General features: G+C 43.6%; 1 protein-coding gene across 1 annotated transcript in view; it reads right to left on the minus strand.

The window, feature by feature from the left end:
• The window catches only part of NOTCH1 (notch receptor 1), a 99154-nt gene that overhangs the window by 33876 nt on the left and 41991 nt on the right, over positions 1-23287 (minus strand). The window contains exons 14-30 of the mRNA XM_085855155.1: positions 21467-21659; positions 21030-21175; positions 20814-20927; positions 20273-20392; positions 18084-18236; positions 17656-17884; positions 12907-13108; positions 7535-7688; positions 7045-7229; positions 6767-6899; positions 6148-6405; positions 5904-6016; positions 5435-5604; positions 3287-3464; positions 2697-2932; positions 2268-2433; positions 1877-2067 (exon numbers count right to left, since the gene is read on the minus strand). Coding sequence (XP_085711281.1) covers positions 1877-2067; positions 2268-2433; positions 2697-2932; positions 3287-3464; positions 5435-5604; positions 5904-6016; positions 6148-6405; positions 6767-6899; positions 7045-7229; positions 7535-7688; positions 12907-13108; positions 17656-17884; positions 18084-18236; positions 20273-20392; positions 20814-20927; positions 21030-21175; positions 21467-21659 — 2941 coding nt within the window. The remainder of the gene's footprint in view (positions 1-1876; positions 2068-2267; positions 2434-2696; positions 2933-3286; positions 3465-5434; positions 5605-5903; positions 6017-6147; positions 6406-6766; positions 6900-7044; positions 7230-7534; positions 7689-12906; positions 13109-17655; positions 17885-18083; positions 18237-20272; positions 20393-20813; positions 20928-21029; positions 21176-21466; positions 21660-23287) is intronic.

Here is a 23287-nt window from a genome sequence, read left to right on the forward strand (position 1 = left end):
TATAAAAGTCTTTTTACAGCCATTTTTCTCTGCTGAGCAGGGGTTAGCTTTTTGCGGGCTCCATGCAATCAGGTTCCTTCTTGAGACAATGTCTTTTTTTTTATGGCCGGATGCCTTTCCTGACGCCAAACCTGGTCGCCTCTTATGACACACAGGGATATGGTACACCTATTCTAACCAGGGCATATACCGGGACCAGTACACTGGTACTCATTTTGCCGACCTCGGAAGGATGCCAAGCTGAATCAACCCCCTGGTGTTAATTCAGTGGAAAACGGGGCTCGAACTCAGGACCCAGGGACCCAAGCCGCCACCTTAAGCACTAAGTCAACACCAGGCTACACACACACACACACACACACACACACACACACACACACACACACACACACACACACAAACACACACACACACACACACCTGGTGTTGGCTTAATGGTTAGGGTGGCAGGCTTGGGATCTCAGGGTCCTGAGTTCAAATCCCATTCAGCTGTTAAATTACTACCAAGTGGGGTTAACTCGGCCTGTCATCCTTCTGAGGTCGGCAAAATGAGTTACAGCATGCTGGTATACTGTGTCGGAGTGGCGACCCATCCAGGATTGTGCCCAATAGCCAAGGAGACTGCTTTGGCAGCACCAACAGTCTGCTCAGAGTATGGTCCCAATGCATGGATGGATATATATATATATATATATATATATATATATATATATATATATATATATATATATATATATATATATAATTGGGGTGGTTGGATTATACATTTTTAAAGAAGAAGGCACTTCCAACCAAACGTAAACGAGAGCAATAAGAAAGAGCAGACTCGGTCCCAGGTGACATTTCACCTGCTACACAACAGGCTTCCTCAGGCCACTAGATCTGAGCAGGTGTCCTTGGGCTCTATCGGCCTGAGGAAGCCTGTTGTGAAGTGGGTGAAACATCACCGGAGACCAGTTCTGCTGTTGCTTATTGCTCAAATGAGTGGAGTAGATCTAGTTTACTTTTGGTTTCAAGCACCTTCTTCCTCTTTAAAAAAAACCATATATATATATATATATATATATATATATATATATATATATATATATATATATATATATATATATATATATATACACACATATATAATCTAAAAGGAGTTTGGTCTCAGCATGGGCCCCTGGGTGTGTGAGTCCAGCAGGTGCTTCTAGTACATTACAAAAAGGCTTTTCTGGCTAAACAGTTGCATGGGCTCTGCCTATTAGGCATAAACTTAGTAGAGCTACAGCCCCCTACATCTCCATATGACTGCACTGCTGCCAATACCGGGAAGATAATTTAATTCTCACTTTTACAGACCAGTCCACCCGGGAGAGGGAACTGGTCTCCAAAATTGAGAATTAAATTATCTTCCCGGTATTGGCTGCAGTACTATCGTATTGGGAAATAGGGGGCTGTAGCTCCGCTAAGTTCATGCATAATAGGCAGAGCCGGTGCGCCTGTTTAGCCAGAAGAGCCTTTATTTTCAATTGTTCTTTTTTAATTTTAATTGTTTTTTTTTTAATTTTAATTGTTCCTTGCTACTCCCAGAATTGTTTTGTGTACCACAGACAGGTTAATGTGTGGCAGGCATTTCCTGCTGGTGGGATGCATGCAGCAATAGTTGGTGTGGCACTTGCTTCCTGGGGCCGACGACATTCATTGGGTATGTTTGAAAAAAAAAATATATATATATATATATATATATATATATATATATTCATTCTGTTTATATCTAAACTATGAACCAATTACAAAATACAGGGTGTTGTTAAAGTTAACACCAAAATACAGGGTGTTTCACAGTGTTACATCACTAACGTGCTTCAAGCAGGACATCAAGGTTTGCGCTCACCCGAGTACCTCTCGACGAACTTCCCGTCTGTGCCGCCAATTCAGTGATGGTGCAAACAACGTACGCCCGCTTTTATCACCTCCATAGTAAGGGTAGATCATTTCACGGCCATGTTCATCTCGCTTGAAGCGCACACCGGTGTGCAATACGAAACTCAGCTGGCGCAGGAAATTAACCGAGTCATTGAGGAGCTGTGTGTCACGAAAGGGAGAGAATCATTTCAGGCCATTATCACGAGGTCGCACCCAAATAAATAATTAATGTTGAAAAAGCTGAAATCAACTGCCAGTCTTGGACATTCAAAGTGGCATCATTACCAAGACCTCGTGAGATTGAACAGTGTAAATGATGTCGAGGTTTCCAATGGTAGACTTGTGGAATGAATGATTACCTCCTCAGGTGGTATAAGTACAATAAGTACAAATGAGTGCTGATCATGCAGAGCTGGACCCTTAGGTGCACAATCTCCACCATCCCAGCCACACTCTTCAGAGTTGCATCCCTGATCACAGTGCCCGTTGCCAAAATGATGACGACAGTACAAGTCATAGATGGGGCTGAATGGTAAAGATAAGGAGCAAAGTATGAGTCATTGTTAAAATTAAGATGGGCCTAAAACTTTCTGTGCATGCTCCTCCATCCCGCACCCCTTCATCCTCAACCCGCCCCCAAATGAATTTATGTTATTAAACTGTATATTGAATTCATGTGGTGTTGAAGTGGTACAGGCTTGATGGACAAATGTTGTCCTGCTTCAATATTCCTTATGTGTCCTTGTCCTTGTGTAATGCATGCAGACGTGAGGCCAAGCCTGGCTTACTTGCAGGTACGGCCGCGGGATTCCTGGCAGTCAAAACCATCATAGAGACAGCTGGCTGAAGAACATTGTTTGTCACAGTGTCCATTCCCGAAGTAAAGCCAGCAGCGCAACGCTCTGGAACAGTTCCTCCAGGGATCGTCAAAATTGAGGGAGCAGTCCCCGCCATCCCAGCCACACGCGTGCACATTACAGTGGTGGTCACATCGTCCATCCCCGGCCTTTTTTAGACACTCCAGCTGCATGCAGTGCACAACAATGGCTGCCGTTGTTGTCACCAATTACAAAATAATTTTTTACACTTGTCAGCACAAAATTATAGTTTCTTAAGTAATCCTGCGATTCCATCCACATAACATGTGATGCATCCGTTACCATGACAAAAGCACGGAGTCAGGTGTATGTCTCCAAATATCGATAACGTTGTTAGGAGTCATTATGCAACCATACATATGCTCCTGCTTATGATGGGTAATTAACATAATGTGATGTTGCCATGACATAAGCATAATAAGCAAGGACCAGGTCATGCCAGTCACAGATTTAACACTCCCTCACATCAACCGTTAAGCCCAGCTATCTGTCATGCTCACCTGTGGACACTTCTCTTTTGTCTGGACCGCAGGCGGAGGTGCAATATTCTCACCAATTCCTCCGGTGAAGTTGAGATCAAGGATATGGCAATGGAGGCCATTGAAATTGGCAGGGCATTGGCAGTGGAAATAAGGTGGGTCGTCTTGTGATTCACAAATGCCACCATTGTAACACATGCTGGGAAAGGAGAGATAGCACACGCATGTTACATTCAAATAAGCAACACTCTTGCGACATTCTAACAAGTGTTGGTACAAAAACGATGCATGTTACACCAGAATAAAGAACACACATGTTATATCAGAACAGACTTGGTGGTGTAATGGTTAGTACGTCTGCTCCGAGTCTGGGAGGTCAGCAGTTCAAACTCTGGCCGAATCATAACAAACATTTTAAAATGTTACGTGCTGCTTCCTTGCTTAATGTACAGCATTTAAAAGGATAATAACATGGGCAAACAACCATAGGTTGGCATCCATGGGGATAAGGAACCCCCCCCCCTGAGTACAGTGAGAAAGGTAGCACCATTGCTGTGGCGTCGCTAGTACCCAGAGTTCCCCGGGAAGTGACGACACTTTCCACAAGCTCAGTGACTGTGTTTGTCTTGTCTAACAGTCCTGTGTTGTGTCACATATGTTCATCTGTACGCCCATGTGTATGGCAGCTTCATAGGAGTCATAGATACTCTAAAAAATATCTTCTAAAGGACAAAACGGACTAAAGACAACGCACTGATGTTCTAAAGGACATGAGACAACACCGGACTTGATGTCAGACAAACAGCCGCTGAGATTCATGACGTCATTTTTCTCTCCGCATTCAGCGGGGAAATTAAGGTGAAATTCCCTCCTCCCTATGGTTACCAACCCATGGGGGTTTGTCTGTGTTGTATCCTCTAAATGCTGAGGGGCAAGCGAAAACGCAGCACATACCATTTTTTAAGTCTTTGGTATGACTTCCAGACTTCGAGTGGACTTTGTAACCTCAATGCCGCTGAGTCTGGTCCCCCAACCCCTTTGCACATACATACCACACCTATCGCTTAGTGTGGTGACATAATTTTTTTAATCACTTGTGCCCAAGATTGTTGTTTCCAGTGATCTAAGGCAAATGAAGGAGCACGTACATCTAACACTCAAAGTACAAGGACATGAGGAGACATCAATGCATTTGTATGTGAACTTAAAGGACGTTAGGAGATGATGGACACATCAACACAGTACGTGGAATTTGAAGCTGAGATTCCAGCATATCATGAGCAGTCAAAAGGAAGCTCGCACGTTTCATTTCACATTGACCACTTAAACATTCTTTGGTGAAGAATAAATCCTTTCGAACAGGAACACTTCAAACATGAAGACCAAGTTGGAGAAAGAAGGCAGTCGAAGCAACAATGTAGCGCACACTCAACATGTGAAGACAGGGGATAAGATAAAATCGAGAAAAGTAAGAGGGGGAAGGGAGGTGTTGGGAGGAAGGGGGTCCTGAGTGATGAAGGTAAAGGGGAGGTTTTGGGAGTGGGAAAGGTTTGGGGGGGTGTGTAAAATGAGGGGGAGGGAGAAGGGGGTGCTCAGGGTTAAACATTAAATAATTGTGTGAATGTACTCTTGTACGTGGATAACCCCCGATAGGTGTTTCTGGTCAATACATCATAATTTGCCTTAAAACCCCCCTAACGATGAGGAGGAAGATAAGATCAACAATAAAATCACAACTCCTAATAATCACAATTGGGGGGGGGGGTAATATTACATGTAATACAATCTTAATAAATACTGTATGATGGCAATTGCAATTTGTAATCCACCAGGGGGCCTCATTGTGCCACAAGTTTGTGAAAGACCAAAAAGCGACGACCTCGTGATCATATATTTCATCCTCTTAAGATAATTACATAACAGGGAGTTGGGATATAGCGGTTTTAGATGGCAAAAAGTCAAGAATGGGGGAGTGGGGAGGGAGATATGTGGGTGGGGGGGGGGGCAGAGAAATTAAAACAATGTCAAGTTATGTACATGATAGCAAAGTGCTACAGGCCAAGATGGAACAACTTATGAATGTACAACATGACATACGATTAATGTGGACAATCAATAAGAACAACAATAACAACCATAGTCTGTGAGTGGTCCACTCAAGATACTGACCGGCTGAGGCATGGGGCCTCCGCAGGAACCTCACACTCAGTGCTGGTATGTGAGGATGGACAAACACAGTGTGCACCAGCACCTGCTGTTTGTACGCACACGCCGGCATTGCGACACGTCAAATTCCCACACTTGTTGCTGCTCTCGTGACAATACAGGCCGCTGTAGCCCTGCGTTTGGAAAGTAAGGTGGTTTGGCCCAACGAGATCATCACGGGATTGAAAAAGGTAGGAATGAAAAGACAATATGGCATAACGACGACGGAACTTTCAAGCAAAGCTATCGGCGTGAACCGATCAGGATTGTCACACAGATTTGGCAAACATGGAGCCATTGTTAAACCAACCAATCAGATGAAGAATTTTCCTTCCTTTGTTTCATTCACACTCGAGGGATAATTGGACGAATCGTTTTTTTGGAATAAAGTCAGCTTCACTTCACAACTCGGGCTCCACCGGGCCTAACTTACCGGTTGGCACTTGCACGTGAACCCACTGGGCGATGTGAGGGAGACCGTGCAGGATCCACCATTTTTGCAGGGCTCTTCCTCACATATATCTATGGTGGTTTCACAGTGTCGCCCTGCAAAGCAAGGAAGCATCGGGAACGGTTTTGTGAAACTGTAAAGGCAGATTACCTTTTGAGAAAATGTCTTTCACGGAAAGACTTGTTCGTGGTACTAAGAGGGATTAAGACATTGAAAGGGCTCTCACCAGAGTAGCCAGGCCGGCAGCGACATTGATAGTCATTGACGAGTTGAAGGCAGTCCAGTGCGCCGGGTGCATAGCAAGGGTTCGAGAGGCATTCGTTGACGTCTCCTTCACATCGCTCACCCACAAATCCCGGAGGACAAGAGCACAAAAATCCCCCGACACGGTCTGTGCACGAGCCTCCGTTGAAGCACCGAGGCTCTAGCGTGGCTGGGTCCACGGATGGGAAACAGTCGTCGATGTTGATTTCACATCGAACACCTGGGGTGACACGGACCAGGAACATCACCATCAATGAATTATACAATGGTCACTTTAATTATCACCTCTCATCTCTTTTAGCTGCATCTTCATGTCCATCCTTGCCATCTCTATCCCTGAGGCATAAACAAAACTATAATGCATTATTTTCTCGAAATTATTAACACCAGAGCCACCACATCCAGGATAAGTGATGACGTCGATATTGAGCATCACATACATCCGACCCATACAATCCCATTTTTATATCATAACATTTACATAAATCTCGATATTCTCAAATCCAATGCCTCCATCATCATAACAAACATCCTCAAGATCCATCGGGATTGTTAGCTGTTGATGAAGGTGAAGTCACTACCTTCGGTGCCGGGTGGGCATGAACAGATGTAGCGATTGACCAGGTCGATGCACGTGCCTCCGTGCTCACATGGCTGCGACTGACACTCGTTGATCTCTTGCTCGCAGTTCAACCCCTGGTATCCCGCGACACACTGCCAGTGGTAGGAGCGACACGAAAGAACAAATGAAAAGCTTCTCCACTTTCTGTCAACCCTTACATCAGGATATTAAAAGAAAACGTCAATAGTTGCCCGTCATTTGGTCAAAATCCAAATGGCAACCAGGAGCAACACCGACCTCACAAGAGTATCCACCCAGGTAGTCGGTACAGGTACCGCCATTGTGGCAGGGACTCGAGGCACACTCATCCAGCTCATCAGCACAGTAGCTGCCCCTAAAGCCGGCCTGGCATTGGCACCGGTGGCTGTTTCCAACATCGATGCACGACCCGCTGTGGTGGCACAGCCCGCTCACCATCACTCCTGCATAGGAGGAAACAGGTTGGGGCGCAGTTCGGGTATGAATGGTACTTCAGCACAGAAGTTTGTGAGTATTAACACTTGTCTGACAATCGGTGGAGAAGGTGTATGAAAAGACGTGCCGATCGATGGAGGACAAATGTCAAAGCCTACAACTGAATAACCGCACATTCGGTGGCAGCCCAGCTAAAATTAAAATATAAACAATACTATGATGACAGTGCTAATAATAATAATTATAATAATAATAATAATAATAATAAAAGGATTATAATCAGGTTAAACACAACGAAGTTCGTTTTTCTCACCAAATCTGTGTGCGGCGACGTCACACGAGACATTGGGGACATCGCAGTAAATGCCGGTCCAACCACTGGCACACTCGCAGCGAAAAGCAGTGCCCGACTGTGAGCAGGTTCCGTCGTTCTTACAGGGTGAAGTGGCACACCAGTCGAGGAGACTCTGTTCCGTGTCAATCAAAGAGAGTCGATCAGCTGTATGTGAGAGGACTCCACACATTATTTATACCTGACAACATGAAAAATAAACTTTGCTGAAACGTTAATAACATAATGACTAGATTTCTCCTCATGTCCCTATAGGAAGTAAATGCACCGTTAAGCAGTAAATATGCATTCTTTTTTTTTTCTTTACATACAAAGTCGAGGCTCATGGAAGAGCTAGAACGCAGAACGAAGCAGAACGTGTTCATATTGGAAAGGAGGGAAGCAACAACAGGACGAAGAATGGGCATGGGGGGGGGGGGATGAACAAGCTGGATACAAGCTCAATCACAGCAAGAATAGGAAGGGAAAAACTGGGGATGAAACAGAAATAGAAAAAAGAAAAAGAGGGGAGAGAGAGAGAGGGAGGAAAACACAATGACCTGGAAAGGAAGGGGTGGGTTTGGGGAGGGTTCATGAGGGTAGAAAAGATAATGCATCTACCGAGGCAGTGAATATCTGTCTTTAAGCCCCGGTGGGAACAATGGGATTGAACAGATTGAGGAAGTTGGTTCCACAGTCCAACCGTGAGAGGAAAGAAGGAACAAGTGAGTGGAGGTGAGTAGTGAGTCTGAATTTTGGGAGTTTCACAAGAGGTGGATTACGAGCATACCGTGTGCAGCTTGCAGTGAGCTGGTGTGGGGGTACAGAGCAAGGAAAGGACAGAGGGTGCAGGACCCGAAAGGAGGTGGTAGAAGACAGGGAGGCCACCGACCTGCCTGTGATGCGAGAGCAACAGGCACAGAGACTCAGCATCACCATCACAGGAGATTCCAATAAATTTGAGGGCCTTGGTTTCCATGCCATCAATAAGTACAAGATGTGAGCCAAGGGTGCCAGCCCAAAGGGGGCAGCAGTGATACATCAATCTGCGGCTTTGTAATTTCATAAAAGATCAGATTTGCACGATGTGGGACGCCCAGTCGATGGCTTGCTTTTGAGGCCAACTTGGTTGCATGATTTGCCCAAGAAAGATCATGGCTGATGGTGATGCTCAAAAGTTTGAAGGATTGAACTTCTTCAAGAGATACGGGAGGTACAAGAAGTGGAGGTGTTGGGTATGCAAGATGTGGAAGCAAACTCAAAATTGAGGCATTCGGCCTTCTCACAAGCAGAGTCTGCTGTGGTGCCATATGAAGTGAGGGGAGGGATGGAGGGGAACCACATTCTTGACAAGACACCACCAGATTTTAGAGGAGGGAGACAAGTTTGAAAGTTCATTCTTGAGGTTGGACAGATGTTGTTTTCTACCTCTTCAGAGGAAGAAAGAAATTATTTTAGGACTGAACGACAAGGAATAATACGAGTTCCCTTCCAAGGAACTTATATAGAGGAGGAGGCAACGAGACCTGTCAAAGCCGTCACTATTATTGTTTAGCCGGCACTGTGGTTGTTTAGCCATGCTCTATCCTTTCTCTCTTCTCTTTTTTAAAAATGCTGAGCATCATAGACGATCAGCCAATGGGGTTAGTCGGCATCAGTCAGAGGTAGCAAGGATAATTGTGATTTTTAGTAAGGCTCGTGTCCCTAGATATGGAAAATGTGGGATAGCAGTGATTAACTCTTTGCCTTCACTGTATTATCAACCTACATATATATATATATATATATATATATATATATATATATATATATATATATATATATATATATATATATATATCATCCAAAAGGAGTTTGTATATTATTTACCTCTTGCAATATGATTCCCTGGCACAAATTAATAAAATAATGATAGGCCTGTTGTTGGCTTAATGGTTAACGTGGCCAGCTTAAGATGTTATGGTCTTGAGTTCAAGCTACTGCTTTTTATCATTGAATTAACACCAGGTGGGGTTGAATCAGTTGATTAAGTCTTTGTCTGGAAATATGTGAGTCACAGCACCAACGTAGCATAATATCATGGTTGGAATTACCACCTTTGTGCAACATCTGGTAACTCACTCATCCATCGAGTCATTGGGTCACCGAACTTGCATTAGTTTTGAATCAATGTTGCCAAGAGCGTCGCATTCCAACTTCAGCCACAAAATTGGCGAGAATCGTAATTTGAGGGTCAGCGTATAAAATGGGGTACGCACCTGTCAACATACATCAGATAAGATTGCAAATGGTATCAAAATGTTGGGAAAGGGCTCCTGGGACAAATTGTTGATGAATGGTGCGATCTGGGTTCATGATGTTATTTGAATAATTAAATTTAAAACGGTATGATTGAAAAAAAAAAAAAACTTCATTTTGAGCATGTTTGGCACTTATTTCCATCACAGCCATTATATTTATCGCTGGTGCATAATGTAACACCATTATATGAGGAATTTAATATCCTTGCCGACAAAGCACAAAGCTTTGGTGAGAACACTTGTATACATTCTTTGTACACCATAAACTGACAATGACCCGATACATTTTGGGTGAAAAAATCTAGCAAACCGGTGACCTTAAGGGTAGGGTTGTATATTGTGTGATAAAACAGAGAAGGCAAAGAGCTACCTACACACTGGTGTCACACATTTTACATCTCTAGGGACCATGGCCTTGCTAAAAATCAAAATTAGACTTGCTCCCTCTGACTGATGACAGAAATTTTGGGGTCTGGCTCAATGGTTATCAGGCAAGGATGCGACACGTACCATTTTTAAAGTCTTTGGGATGACTCGGCCACGATTCAATTCGCCGACCGACCAGACTCACGGCACCAAGACCGTTAAATGAGCTCCGAATGAGTGATGATAATGAATGACGTTGAGAAGAGAAGAGAAGAAAATATGCCACCACTGGAAAATGGAAACAGGATCTCATTCGGTGAATTTCCCAGGAATGAATTAGTGATGTCTTGACATCGGGAGTCCTTCGTTAGTTACCCCGCACGAGCGAAGTGAAAAGCGGGGTTAAGCAATCGGTTTACGACGTCCATCCGTCCATCTGTCTTCACAGTTTATGATCATCAGTTTATGATTGAGGAAGAACTTGTTTAAATTTAACGTTATATTTTGAACACGAATTGGAACATGAACCTGTAGTTTAGCAGTATTTGGCTGGGAATTCATCCTGATCACGCATGTGCAGGAGAGGAATGAGTGTGCCTGCCTAGCAGTAAAAAAAATTTTTTTAATCATTCTAAACAGGAAACTTTCTGTTTTCAAGGATGGTACACAGGACACAAACAGCAAGCACGAAAAATGAATGTAAAGTGTTAGATAGGGTGTTGTAAAAGGCAGTGGGTAAAATGGCGGTAAGACCCAGAATTAATTAATTTGCACATCATTTCTTGCAGAATATTGCTGATTGTGTCTGATTATTGCTGCTTCCCTTGCACTGGAATATGAACACTTGGTTTGTTGTGATAAACGTCTCAGAGATTTCTTCGGGCTTGCTTCCATTCTTTCCCGCACTTCATCCATTTTCTCTGGTGTAACAACACTTGGCTGGTGCATGTGTTTTTTTAAACGATTACACAGCGTGTTTCCCTGAACTGCTTCACCGGTTTCCATAATTACCGATTTTGAAGGCTTCGTACGACCACCAATGTGAATTTTAAATGCAATTTGAAATTCCCGAAAGGATGCATTCTTGATGTAATGTTCGATCAAAACACGCGTTCTTCTACAGTGAGTGCCATGGCGTGACTGAGTGAAGAACATTAAACGTCACTGTGGGGTCACGTGATACCTGAGAACTCTCACGACCATGTTGTGCTATTCTGCAACATTAGGCTGCATTTATGCAAACTCTTAGGTTCCTAACAGCTATAGTTTTTACTGTATGGGGATTATTATTTACGTTTCTCAAAAAATAATTAAATAAATCACCCTGTAATTCAAAAAAACCATGATATATATACATACATACATACAGGGGGCTGCAAAAGTAGGTATATAGGTATACTTCATGACTGTATACCTACTTTTGCAGCCCCCTGTATATCTGTGTGGAGAGACAGAGACAAGAGAAAGAGAGACAGAGACAAGAGAAAGAGAGACAGAGACAAGAGAAAGAGAGACAGAGACAAGAGAAAGAGAGACAGAGACAAGAGAAAGAGAGACAGAGACAAGAGAAAGAGAGAGAAAGAGAGAGACAGAGAGAGACAGAGAGAGACAGAGAGAGACAGAGAGAGACAGAGAGAGACAGCGAGAGACAGAGAATGTAGTGTTGGCTTAATGGTTCGGGTGGTGGGCTTGGGATCCGAGGATCCTGAATTCAAATCTCCCGTGGCTGTTGAATTAATACCAGGTGGGGTTGACTCTGCCCGTCATCCTTCCGAGGTCGGCAAAATGAGTGCCAGCTTGCTGGTAACCTGTGTCGGAGTGGTGACCTGTCCAGGATTGTGCCCAATAGCCAAGGAAACTGCTTTGGCAGCACCAATGCTCTGCACAGAGTATGGTTCCAATGGATGGAGTATGTGTATATATATATATATATATATATATATATATATATATATATATATATATATATATATATATATATATATATATATATATATATATATATATATATATATATATATATATCATGAGTGGGTGTAACAAGTGAGAGGGTGCAGCATCCGGGGTTAAGAAGAGGCCGCCAATATGATTCTGCATGATTCCGATTGATGCTGCATTCTATGGTGATCAACAAAGCCTCCATCTCCTAAAATGTGACTCAACCTCGTCTTATTACAGCGTAGAAGGGTGGTGTATAAAACTGCTTCAGGAGCACTGAACTTCTGGATTTATTTTTATTTTTAAGATCTTTGAAATAATTATTTTATCAAATTGAAGTACACTGCACGAGGTCTTGTGTTCTATGAATTCCTGAGTTATCAAAGGAAAGTGACATTTCACCGCAAACCAGAGACCCTCAAAAGGCAAGATATGGCTGCCTTGACCAAACCGAATGAGAAATCCCCTGAAGTTGTATTTAATACTTGCTGGTGCATTGTTTTCATATGAGGAGATAAAGTGAAAAATCCAGTAATAATCAGATCTGCCAATTGTCAATATTTTGTAATTTGAGGTTCATTCCATTTCATTTCCACCATCATACTTCATCCTACTTTTCACTTCCTAGTCGACATTTCTTCATGCTCACAGCACTTCTGTACTGGAGGATTTTTGGTTTGCAGTAAACATGCCTCCACACTAGCAATTCTGAAGTGAGCATGAACAAGTGAACCAGCAGAAAATGTGTACCTGACAGGTGCTGCCCGTGTAACCATGCAGGCAGACACAGTGGAATGAGCCCAGGCCATCACGGCACGTGCCCCCGTTACGGCACGGGCTCGCGTGGCATTCATCCACCTCGTGCTGACAGTTGGAGCCGCTGTAGCCCGGGCGACACACGCACCTGTAGCTATTTATCCCATCCACACACATGCCGCCGTTGAAACAAGAGCTGGGGTAGGGAAGGACCGGGTTTAGTTAATGACAGATTAAAGCATGCTTATGTATTTTGTGGTGAAGCTGCAGCTTTAATGTCCACTTTAAATCCAAGTCACACAATTCCAATAATGTGACAAATTTATTTTTGAAATGTTAAGCCGGTTGTCTAAGCTGCTTGGATGTGATGTTGTATATCGTTATGTACTATATATATATATATATATATATATATATATATATATATATATATATATATATACATATATACATATATATATATATATATATATATATATATATATATATATATATATATATATACATATATACATATATATATATATATATATATATATATATATATATATATTTATATTTACAGGTTGGGGCATTTATATCTGACACATTTGCAATCGTTCAAGCCGGAAGCAGTCTTGGCATAACTAAATATTGGTTTCTTTGTTTTACAGATAATACTTGATAGTATTTAATGATGGAGCACTTTAAATGCAATGAGCATTTCTTGTTTAATATTTTTATTTTTTTTAAATGCAATGAGCATGCCAATTTCACAAACCAGGTCATCATGATAGATGAGGCACACTTTGATTTGGCAGATTTAACTCCACCAGATTTCTTCATATGGGGATTTCTGAAGGGCAAAGTTTATCAGGAACATCCAACATCGATCGATGAATTGAAAGTAAACATCACTGTAACCATCCGCTCGATTTATTAAGAGACATTGCTTGCGGTAATGAACGATATGATGATCCGCTGTCGTGAATGCACGAATTCGAAAGGAGCCCATTTGTCTGATGTAATTTTTAAGACATAAATCATCAAAATTGATTTTAAAACCTTGAAGTATGTGCCTATGTTGTGTTCAAATTATATTTTATTTGGTTTAGAAAGAAAAAAGTTATAAGGATAATAAACCGTCACATATAAATGCCTCACTCTGTATGTATGTATATATATATATATATATATATATATATATATATATATATATATATATATATATATATATATATATATATATATATATATATATATATATATATATATATATATATATATATATATATATATATATATATATATACAGTGGGGAGAACAAGTATTTGATACACTGCCGATTTTGCAGCTTTTCCCACTTACAAAGCACGTAGAGGTCTGTAATTTTTATCATACGTACACTTCAACTGTGAAAGACGGAATCTAAATCAAAAATCCTGAAAATCACATTGTATGATTTTTAAATAATTAATATGCATTTTATTGCATGAAATAAGTATTTGATCAACTCCCAACCAGTAAGAATTCCGGCTCTCACAGACCTGTTAGTTTTGTCTTTAAGAAGCCCTCCCATTCTCCACTCATTACCTGTATTAACTGTACCTGTTTGAACTCGTTATCTGCATTAAAGACAGCTGTCCACACTCAATCAATCAGACTCCAACCTCTCCACAATGGGAAAGACCAGAGAGCTGTCTAAGGACATCAGGGACAAAATTGTAGACTTGCACAAGGCTGGGATGGGCTACAGGACAATAGGCAAGCAGCTTGATGAGAAGGCAACAACAGTTGGTGCAATTATTAGAAAATGGAAGAAGTTCAAGATAACAGTCAATCTCCCTCGGTCTGGGGCTCCGTGCACGATCTCACCTCGTGGAGCCTCAATGATCATGAGAAAGGTGAGGGATCAGCCCAGAACTACACGGCAGGACCTGTTCAATGACCTGAAGAGAGCTGGGACCACAGTATCAAAGAAAATCATAAGTAACACACTACGCCGTCATGGATTAAAATCCTGCAGGGCAGGCAAGGTCCCTCTGCTCAAGCCAGCGCATGTCCAGGCCCATCTGAAGTCTGCCAATGACCATCTGGATGATCCAGAGGAGGAATGGGAGAAGGTCATGTGGTCTGATGAGACCAAAATAGAGCTTTTTGGTTTAAACTCCACTCGCCGTGTTTGGAGGAAGAAGAAGGATGAGTACAACCCCAATAACACCATCCCAACCGTGAAGCATGGAGGTGGAAACATCATTCTTTGGGGATGCTTTTCTGCAAAGGGGACAGGACGACTGCACCGTATTGAGGGGAGGATGGATGGGGCCATGTATCGCGAGATCTTGGCCAACAACCTCCTTCCCTCAACAAGAGCATTGAAGATGGGGCGTGGCTGGGTCTTCCAGCATGACAACGACCCGAAACACACAGCCAGGGCAACTAAGGAGTGGCTCCGTCAGAAGCATCTCAAGGTCCTGGAGTGGCCTCGCCAGTCTCCAGACCTGAACCCATTAGAAAATCTTTAGAGGGAGCTGAAAGTCTGTGTTGCCCAGCGACAGCCCCGAAACCTGAAGGATCTGGAGAAGATCTGTATGGAGGAGTGGGCCAAAATCCCTGCTGCATTCTGTGCAAACCTGGTTAAGAACTACTGGAAACGTCTGATCTCTGTAATTGCAAACAAAGGTTTCTGTACCAAATATTAAATTCTGTTTTTCTGATGAATCAAATACTTATTTCATGCAATAAAATGCAAATTAATTATTTTAAAATCGTACAATGTGATTTTCAGGATTTTTGTTTTAGATTCCGTCTTTCACAGTTGAAGTGTACCTATGATAAAAATTACAGACCTCTACGTGCTTTGTAAGTGGGAAAACCTGCAAAATCAGTTGTGTATCAAATACTTGTTCTCCCCACTGTATATGCCATTGTCTCTGTCTGTCTGTCTGTCTCTCTCTCTGGCTTTGTAACTTATGTACGGCCACATCTTTTAAGTTACCAACTCCAAAGTTGTGGCACTAATACAACTTCGTGTGGGGGGGGGGGTTAACATTGGCTATGTGGCCGTGACCTCACGCAGGGGTGTGGAGGGTTGAGGGGGGGGGTTAAATTCTCTATGCAAATGTGTACTATATCGTGCCAGCTGGTGGTGGTGGCTGAGGGTATTACAACTTCCTTTTTTACCTGGTTAATGCTGAGGTTAAAGCACTCTTTAGAGGGGTAAATTTGTCCTCCTTTACTTCTCCCCCCTCCCCCCCACCCCAAAATAACCCCCCCCCCCAAATAGAGGTGCCTGTCAAAGCCTGACATTGTGTGTAAGACATTTCTAGTAGGAAGGGACATCAGGTGAATGGGGGGGGGCAAAGATCTGGGGGGTGGGACGTGAGGATGGGGAGGTGTTAAAGCAATCTATGCACAGGTAAATTTGTCTTCCTTTCCTTCTCCTTCTCGCCCAAACTTTTTTGGCACAGAGGACGACTAATTGGTCCGTCAGCTCAGGGACGGGTAGGCTATGCTAGTATCATTATAATAGTCGAGTCCTATTGCACTCGGTTCAAACCCATATCAGACTACAACTCAAAAGAGAATAAATAATTTTTTCCTCCAGTGATCTAAGAATCATCTTGGAGGGGGTGGGGGGGGGACGAAAGGGGTGATTGGACACATATTTCCTGAATTGCAGTGACATTAGTCGACAAACAACACAGTATGTGGGATTTGAACTTGCGATCCCAGGATCGTGAGCTGAACGCTCAGATGGGATCACCAACCAGGCCAAGCAATTCACGTCCTGATCTATCCTGTCACCTTAAGGCCTAAGTCACATTTGCCACGGCGGCCGTGGGGTCTCCAAAATCTATGGCCACTAGCAATTATACGGGGGCCGCAGTATTTCCACGGTCACACAATGTAGCAGTCACATATGTTTTTATTTTTCGGGGAGCCGCATGGCGTATTTAGAAATAGTGGAGACCGAAAACGTGGGGGTGCCGTACTGTCTTTGATTTGATGTCGCACGGTGACCTTAGGGCGTTCCTGCGGCGGCCATAGAATTTTCAAGGCAGACGCAAGGTGCCCGCAAGGTGCCCGCAAGGTGACCACAGGGGGACTGCAGGGGGGCCCTAAGGCGAACGTGCGGCCAGACGGATGTTAACGAGTGGGTTTTTTTTTTTTACCAGTTCTTTTGTTTCGGCTTGTCGAATTGCTACGGCGAACGTAGAAATGAAAAAAAAGTTATAACTCCGCGCTACAATTCCACGGCGACCCTACGGCCTGTAAAAGATAGCCATACGGCGTAGGGCCACCCTGAGGCCACCTCAGAAACTCTGCGGCCGCCGCGCGTTTCTGTCAATTCAGAGGGCGTACGGCCGCCGTATCCTCGCCGTAGAGCAAATGTCACTTCGGCCTAAACAAATCCATATTTAGCCTTATATAACTGGATAAAAACAATGAGTTCAAACCAAATTCTCATGTAACATTATTTCTCGTTCTGATAAGTGTAAACACAGATGATCTCAGCACTATATCATTGGCACAAGATGGGCAATAAAATGCAGATGCGATATACACAGCATATCTATCCGAAGCTCAAAGTCTTCCGAACAAACTATAAGCAGCGATTTAAGATCAGTAACCTCAGTAACCAAGGCCTAACCTAAGCCTTCAGTGTAACTTTAACCCCACGATCAACTTCATCCACCATTTCGTTAACCTCAACCCTAATTCCAGGCCTTATCCTCTTATCTATCCCATGCTATTCCAGACCTCTCTGTGCAGTCAGGGATGTTATTCTCGCAGTGAATCCCATTAAATCCGGGTGGACAGCTGCATGTATAGCTGGCCACGTAGTCTGTACAGTTGGCACCATGATGGCATGGTGAGCTGGCACACTCGTCCACCTCGGTTTGGCACAGCGGTCCCGCGAACCCGGGACGGCACTTGCACCTCACAGTGTTTACACCGTCGCGGCACGTGCCGCCATTTTGGCAGGGCGCTGTCCCATCAAGTGAAAAATAAGATAAGCATCAAAATCGTGGAATCAATTGCAAAAATAAAATAATAATTTTTTTTTAACTCGCAAACAACTACAATATTCTCTCAAAGCAACACGAGATATCCGGTTCATACACATTGTTGAACCGAGGTCAAATATTGTGGACATTGTCACGCTGGACACATCCGGCACCACTCACCTGATGCACAATCGTCAACATTCACTTCGCAGTGACGGCCGTCGTAGCCCAACAAGCATACGCAGATGTAGTCGCCGTGCGTGTTCACACAGGTGCCGCCGTTTTGGCACGGATCTGGACCACATTCGTTCACATCGATGTCACAGAGCCGGCCTGAAAGAGGTATTTGACAGAAAACAATTAATTATTGAGTGGCACGTGTGATTAGCGCTGCCAAGCACCATGCATGAGCACTCAGCAGCGCTTCACCAACTATACACCATGTGAATGTGAAACTTTCATCTCTCATACCTATGGTAAATACTTTTGAAAGTTTTCATCAATGCTCCTTACTTATTGATTTGATTACAGTATGAGCATCAGGACAATGAACGGCCAATCTGGAAGTTCTTTGTAATTGGCAGAAATTTTAAGACATATTCCGGTCATGTACTGAGCTTAATGATGTACATGACATGAGACTTGGAGGGATTGTAACAGTAAAGCCCGTACTTGCTTACAATGATGACCTTTGATCATGTGACCACTTTTTCAAGGGCCTCGACCCAACTCTCCTATTAGTTCTTCAAGGGTGTGATAATCTGGTGGGAACCTCATAACATCGCATGAGAAGCTTCACATAATTATCTTCCATGTGTTTTATGCACAAAAGGAAGAAGAAAGACAGGGAATAACTAGAAGGGCACTCGGTAGAGCACATGTCGGAACCGCGTAATACTTGATCCATGAGAACGTATCGTGCCCAGTACATTTTTGAAATACCATGCTATACAGTACTGTATCGTTTTTGACCCTACAGCTCAATGGTGAAGAATCACTTTGAAAATTAAATAATTCTCGTATCCAGATCCGGATTCGGATCTTCCCCAAAATCGAATCAATTCATCATGGTTGCACATCCGACGTGCCCACAAAATTTCATCCGAATCCGTACCCAATCTTTTGAGATATCCTGTACACAGGCAAACAAACAGACAGACAAGCCGGTAGGCGGCGATGGTTCGCCGAGCATGGAAACTATAAGATATAGAACAAAATGGATGTCATATAGCGGATAGAGAATCACCTTAAGATTATGCATATCAAATCTCATCCAGTTCCATCTACTGATAACTACTCGGTATCCATTTGAATGAAAAGCACCGAAAATGCGGTTTGAAATCAGAAATCCCCAAAGTTAGAGGGGGTGCTGTGGGTGAACAAAGATCTAAATCGAAAATCCGGCTCGATCGTTTGTGCACAATGTATTCCAGACGATCAGTGTGAATTTTCATGACCATCCGACCATAACCCTAGGAGGAGTAGCATTTGGCGTGAAGGCACCTCCAACTCTCGCATATTATCGATTTTTGCACTAATTGACCTTTGACCCCTGACCTAAGCGAAATCGGTCAATATGTCCTGAGGCAAAGTTGTAGTACTCATTGAGTACCATGAACCTGCAAAGTTTCATTCGTATCGATGCACTCACCTGGTCGCTAGGGGGCCTTCAATTTTCACGCCTACCCTAATTGTAGGGGGCGCTGCGGGTAAAGTATTCCATATATCACAAAAACCGGAATATATTTGATAGAGCCTCACCTGTAGATCATTCGTGACAAATTTCATAACCCTACGTGGGATAATGGCTTTCGGAATTGATGTTGCATGAACGGTACCGATTTTGAAGGTTTTTCGGTTGTTGCTAGGGAACCAAAGCGTCCCTAGCAACCATCACAATTTCGATAGCACTAGGTCATAAGATGTACCTACCACCCGAGTTTGGTCAAAATCCGCCCACGGTTACTACCAATTATGCCGATGACAAACGAACAAACATCCAAACAAACAGACAGAATTACTGACAATAAGGGTCACCTATTTCGGCGACCCAACAAACAGGAAGGGGTGAAAGCACAACCTCCTTCATCTTCGGTTGCGGAGGTAAAGAGTAAGATCTTGGCAGACCAACATAATGACGCTCCGGAGAAAAAGGCCGACGTTTGCCGGAGATGCAAAAATAAAAGCTTCAATCACTAAGCAGTTGATAAATAAAATGAGGATTTGTTCCTGAACAACGGAAAGACGACAGAGATAAAGAATAGACGATGATGACGTGTCTATGGGACAAAACGTGCTCTCGAAGAGAAGTCACCGCAACGTGCAAATGGACCTCGTTCGTTGCGAGGATAAGACCGGGTCCGAGTTACCTTGCCAGCCCTCAGAGCACATGCACATGAAATCCATGAAATCTGGAGTCTCACGACAAAGTGCCCCATTACGGCAAGGAGCAACCGCACATGGCGCCAGCTTGATTTCACAATGCTGCCCTAGAAACAACACAAAATGGCCATTTAGAAAGTTATTGGCAAAGCAAACTTCATGAGAAACAGTTGCTTTGGCTTTACAGGTCAATACAACACAGCGTACTGATGATGTACGTACTGTCGTGAGTTGACATGTGTAGGATTTTGTAATAATGTTCTGATAAAAACCATTCGCAATTCATTCATTCAAAGCATTTGCTGAGTGAAGTGGTTTAAGAGAAAAGGGAAGGAAAGGAACTTTTAAAGGAGGTAAAAGAGGCGAGCAAGAGAGGGGAGGAAAAGGCTAAGTGGAGAAGATACAGGAAAGGGAGGAGGAGGGAGTCAAATTTTCCTACATGTTGTATACGTCATATGTAGATGTCCCCTTCTTGGGAACTTCTTTTTTAATCCCTGCTAAAATTGTTCGGCCAAAGTATTTGCACACCTGTGTATGGAGGCCGACACAGGCAGACATAGCCGGCAAGCATGTCGACGCACTGGCCTTCGTTGAGGCACGGGTTGGATTGACACTCATTGATGTTGATCTCACAGCTACTGCCTGTGGAGAGACAGGATAATCCGTTGAACAAACGGTGAAACCGTTTCACATCCCACAGTAGGCCACGTCCAGCATTCCCGATCTTTCATTCGATCAGCCTACCTGTGAAACCGTTCCTGCACACACAGGTGTAGTCGTTGAGCTGGTCGTAGCAGCTGCCACCGTGGCGACAAGGACTGTATGCGCAGTCGTCTCGATCGACATCGCAGTCACGACCTTCCCAACCCAGTTCGCAAATGCACCGGTAGCTGTCGAGGGCCGACAGAATGGCATGGCAAAATAAATAAATAAATATATATATTATTTAAGGGTATACATGAAAAGGCTGAGTTACCAGCTTGCTCGCAGACAGGATTACCAACCTGACAGGTGGCATGCCCATCTGCCTGAGAAACACCAGGACGAAAGTTTATAGTCAAAGCAGGAATCAAACCCAGATTTCAAAAGGGACTAGTTTTACCTCTGAGCTCTCGTGTCAGTCCAAAGGATGCTGATAATGATAATTATCATTATGATTTGTACTCGCAGATCATGCCTACCCATTGATGTTGTCTTCACAGAATCCATGTAAACAGGGATTACTGGCACACTCGTCTCGCTCAGCCAAGCAGACGTCTCCTTGGAAACCATCCGGACACAGGCACGAGAAGCCGTCGACCTCATCCATGCAGGTCCCTCCATTGTGGCACGGTGCCGAAGCGCACTCGTCGATGTTCAGGTTGCACATTGGGCCTTGCGTGAGGAACAAATCGTGGAAGTTTGGGGAAGGGACATGAGACAAAAGGTGGCGTCCAACACGGGACTGAAGTGCTCTCAAAGTAGCACGGAGGAATTTAAAACGGGGTAAGTGCCATTTGGTCCGCTTCTCTTGTGCCATATCCAAACGTTAACGCTTCCCTCCGTGCCACCAGAGTTGCAGAGCTATCTCGAAACAGGGAATTTGGACAGCTACCAGTTCACAATGGCCTACTCTTTTCAAAATATAAAAATGACCGTTTTTACAGCCATTTTTCCCTGCTGTGCAGGGGTTTGGCTTTTTCTTGAAGCAATGTTTTTATGGCCGGATGCCCTTCCTGACGCCAACCCTGGTCGCCTCCTACGACACACAGGGATATGGTACACCTATTCTAACCGGGGCATACACCGGGACCAGTACACTGGCACTCATTTCGCCGACCTCGGAAGGATGACAGGCTGAGTCAACCCCCTGATGTTAATTCAGCAGCCAACGGGATTGAACTCAGGACCCTTGGATCCCAAGCCGCCACCCTAACCACTAAGCCAACACCAGGCTTATCTTTTCAAAATATACTTTGACATATTAAACATTGACAACCTTCACGTACAAGAAGAGCCAACCAAATTTACATGCTCATCCAAAGGAGATGAAGTATTTCCTTGATAGCAGAGCAACAGAACAGAAGTTTTTAGTTATACCAGATCACTCAGGGAGCATATCGTGAGTCGACACTTCAATGGTGAAGGTGCTCTCAACTGAGCTATCCTGCTGTCTCAGAGGAGAGAACCATCATCAATATACAAAAGTACATAGTAACCACATGAAGCATAAACTCATGGGCATCTGGTTGATACCTCGTCTGAAACTTACTCATCGGCATCTGGTTGGTACCTCATCTAAAACCTACTCATGGGCCTCTGGTTGATACCTCACCTAAAACCTACTTATGGGCATCTTGTTGATACCTCACCTAAAACCTACTTATGGGCATCTGGATCATACCTCATCTAAAACCTACTCATGGGCAACTGGTTGATACCTCACCTAAAACCTACTAATGGGCATCTGGATCATACCTCATCTAAAACCTACTCATGGGCAACTGGTTGATACCTCACCTAAAACCTACTAATGGGCATCTGGATCATACCTCATCTAAAACCTACTCATGGGCAACTGGTTGATACCTCATCTGAAAGTTACTCATGGGCATCTGGCAGATAACTCATCTAAAACCTACTCCTGGGCATCTGGTTGATACCTCATCTAAAACCTACTCATTGGCATCTGGATCATACCTCACCTAAAACCTACTCATGGGCATCTGGATCATATGTCATCTAAAACCTACTCATGGGCATCTGGATCATACCTCATCTAAAACCTACTCCTGGGCATCTGGTTGATCCCTCACCTAAAACCTACTCATTGGCATCTGGATCATACCTCACCTAAAACCTACTCATGGGCATCTGGATCATACGTCATCGAAAACCTACTCATGGGCATCTGGTTGATACCTCATCTAAAACCTACTCATGGGCATCTGGCTGATACCTCACATAAAATCTATTCATGGGCATCTGGTTGACACCTCATCTGAAACTTACTCATGGGCATT

This window comes from Eptatretus burgeri, chromosome 14, assembly GCF_056783735.1.
Source record: "Eptatretus burgeri isolate ZD-2024b chromosome 14, Ebu_testis_v1, whole genome shotgun sequence".
Lineage (NCBI taxonomy): Eukaryota > Metazoa > Chordata > Myxini > Myxiniformes > Myxinidae > Eptatretus > Eptatretus burgeri.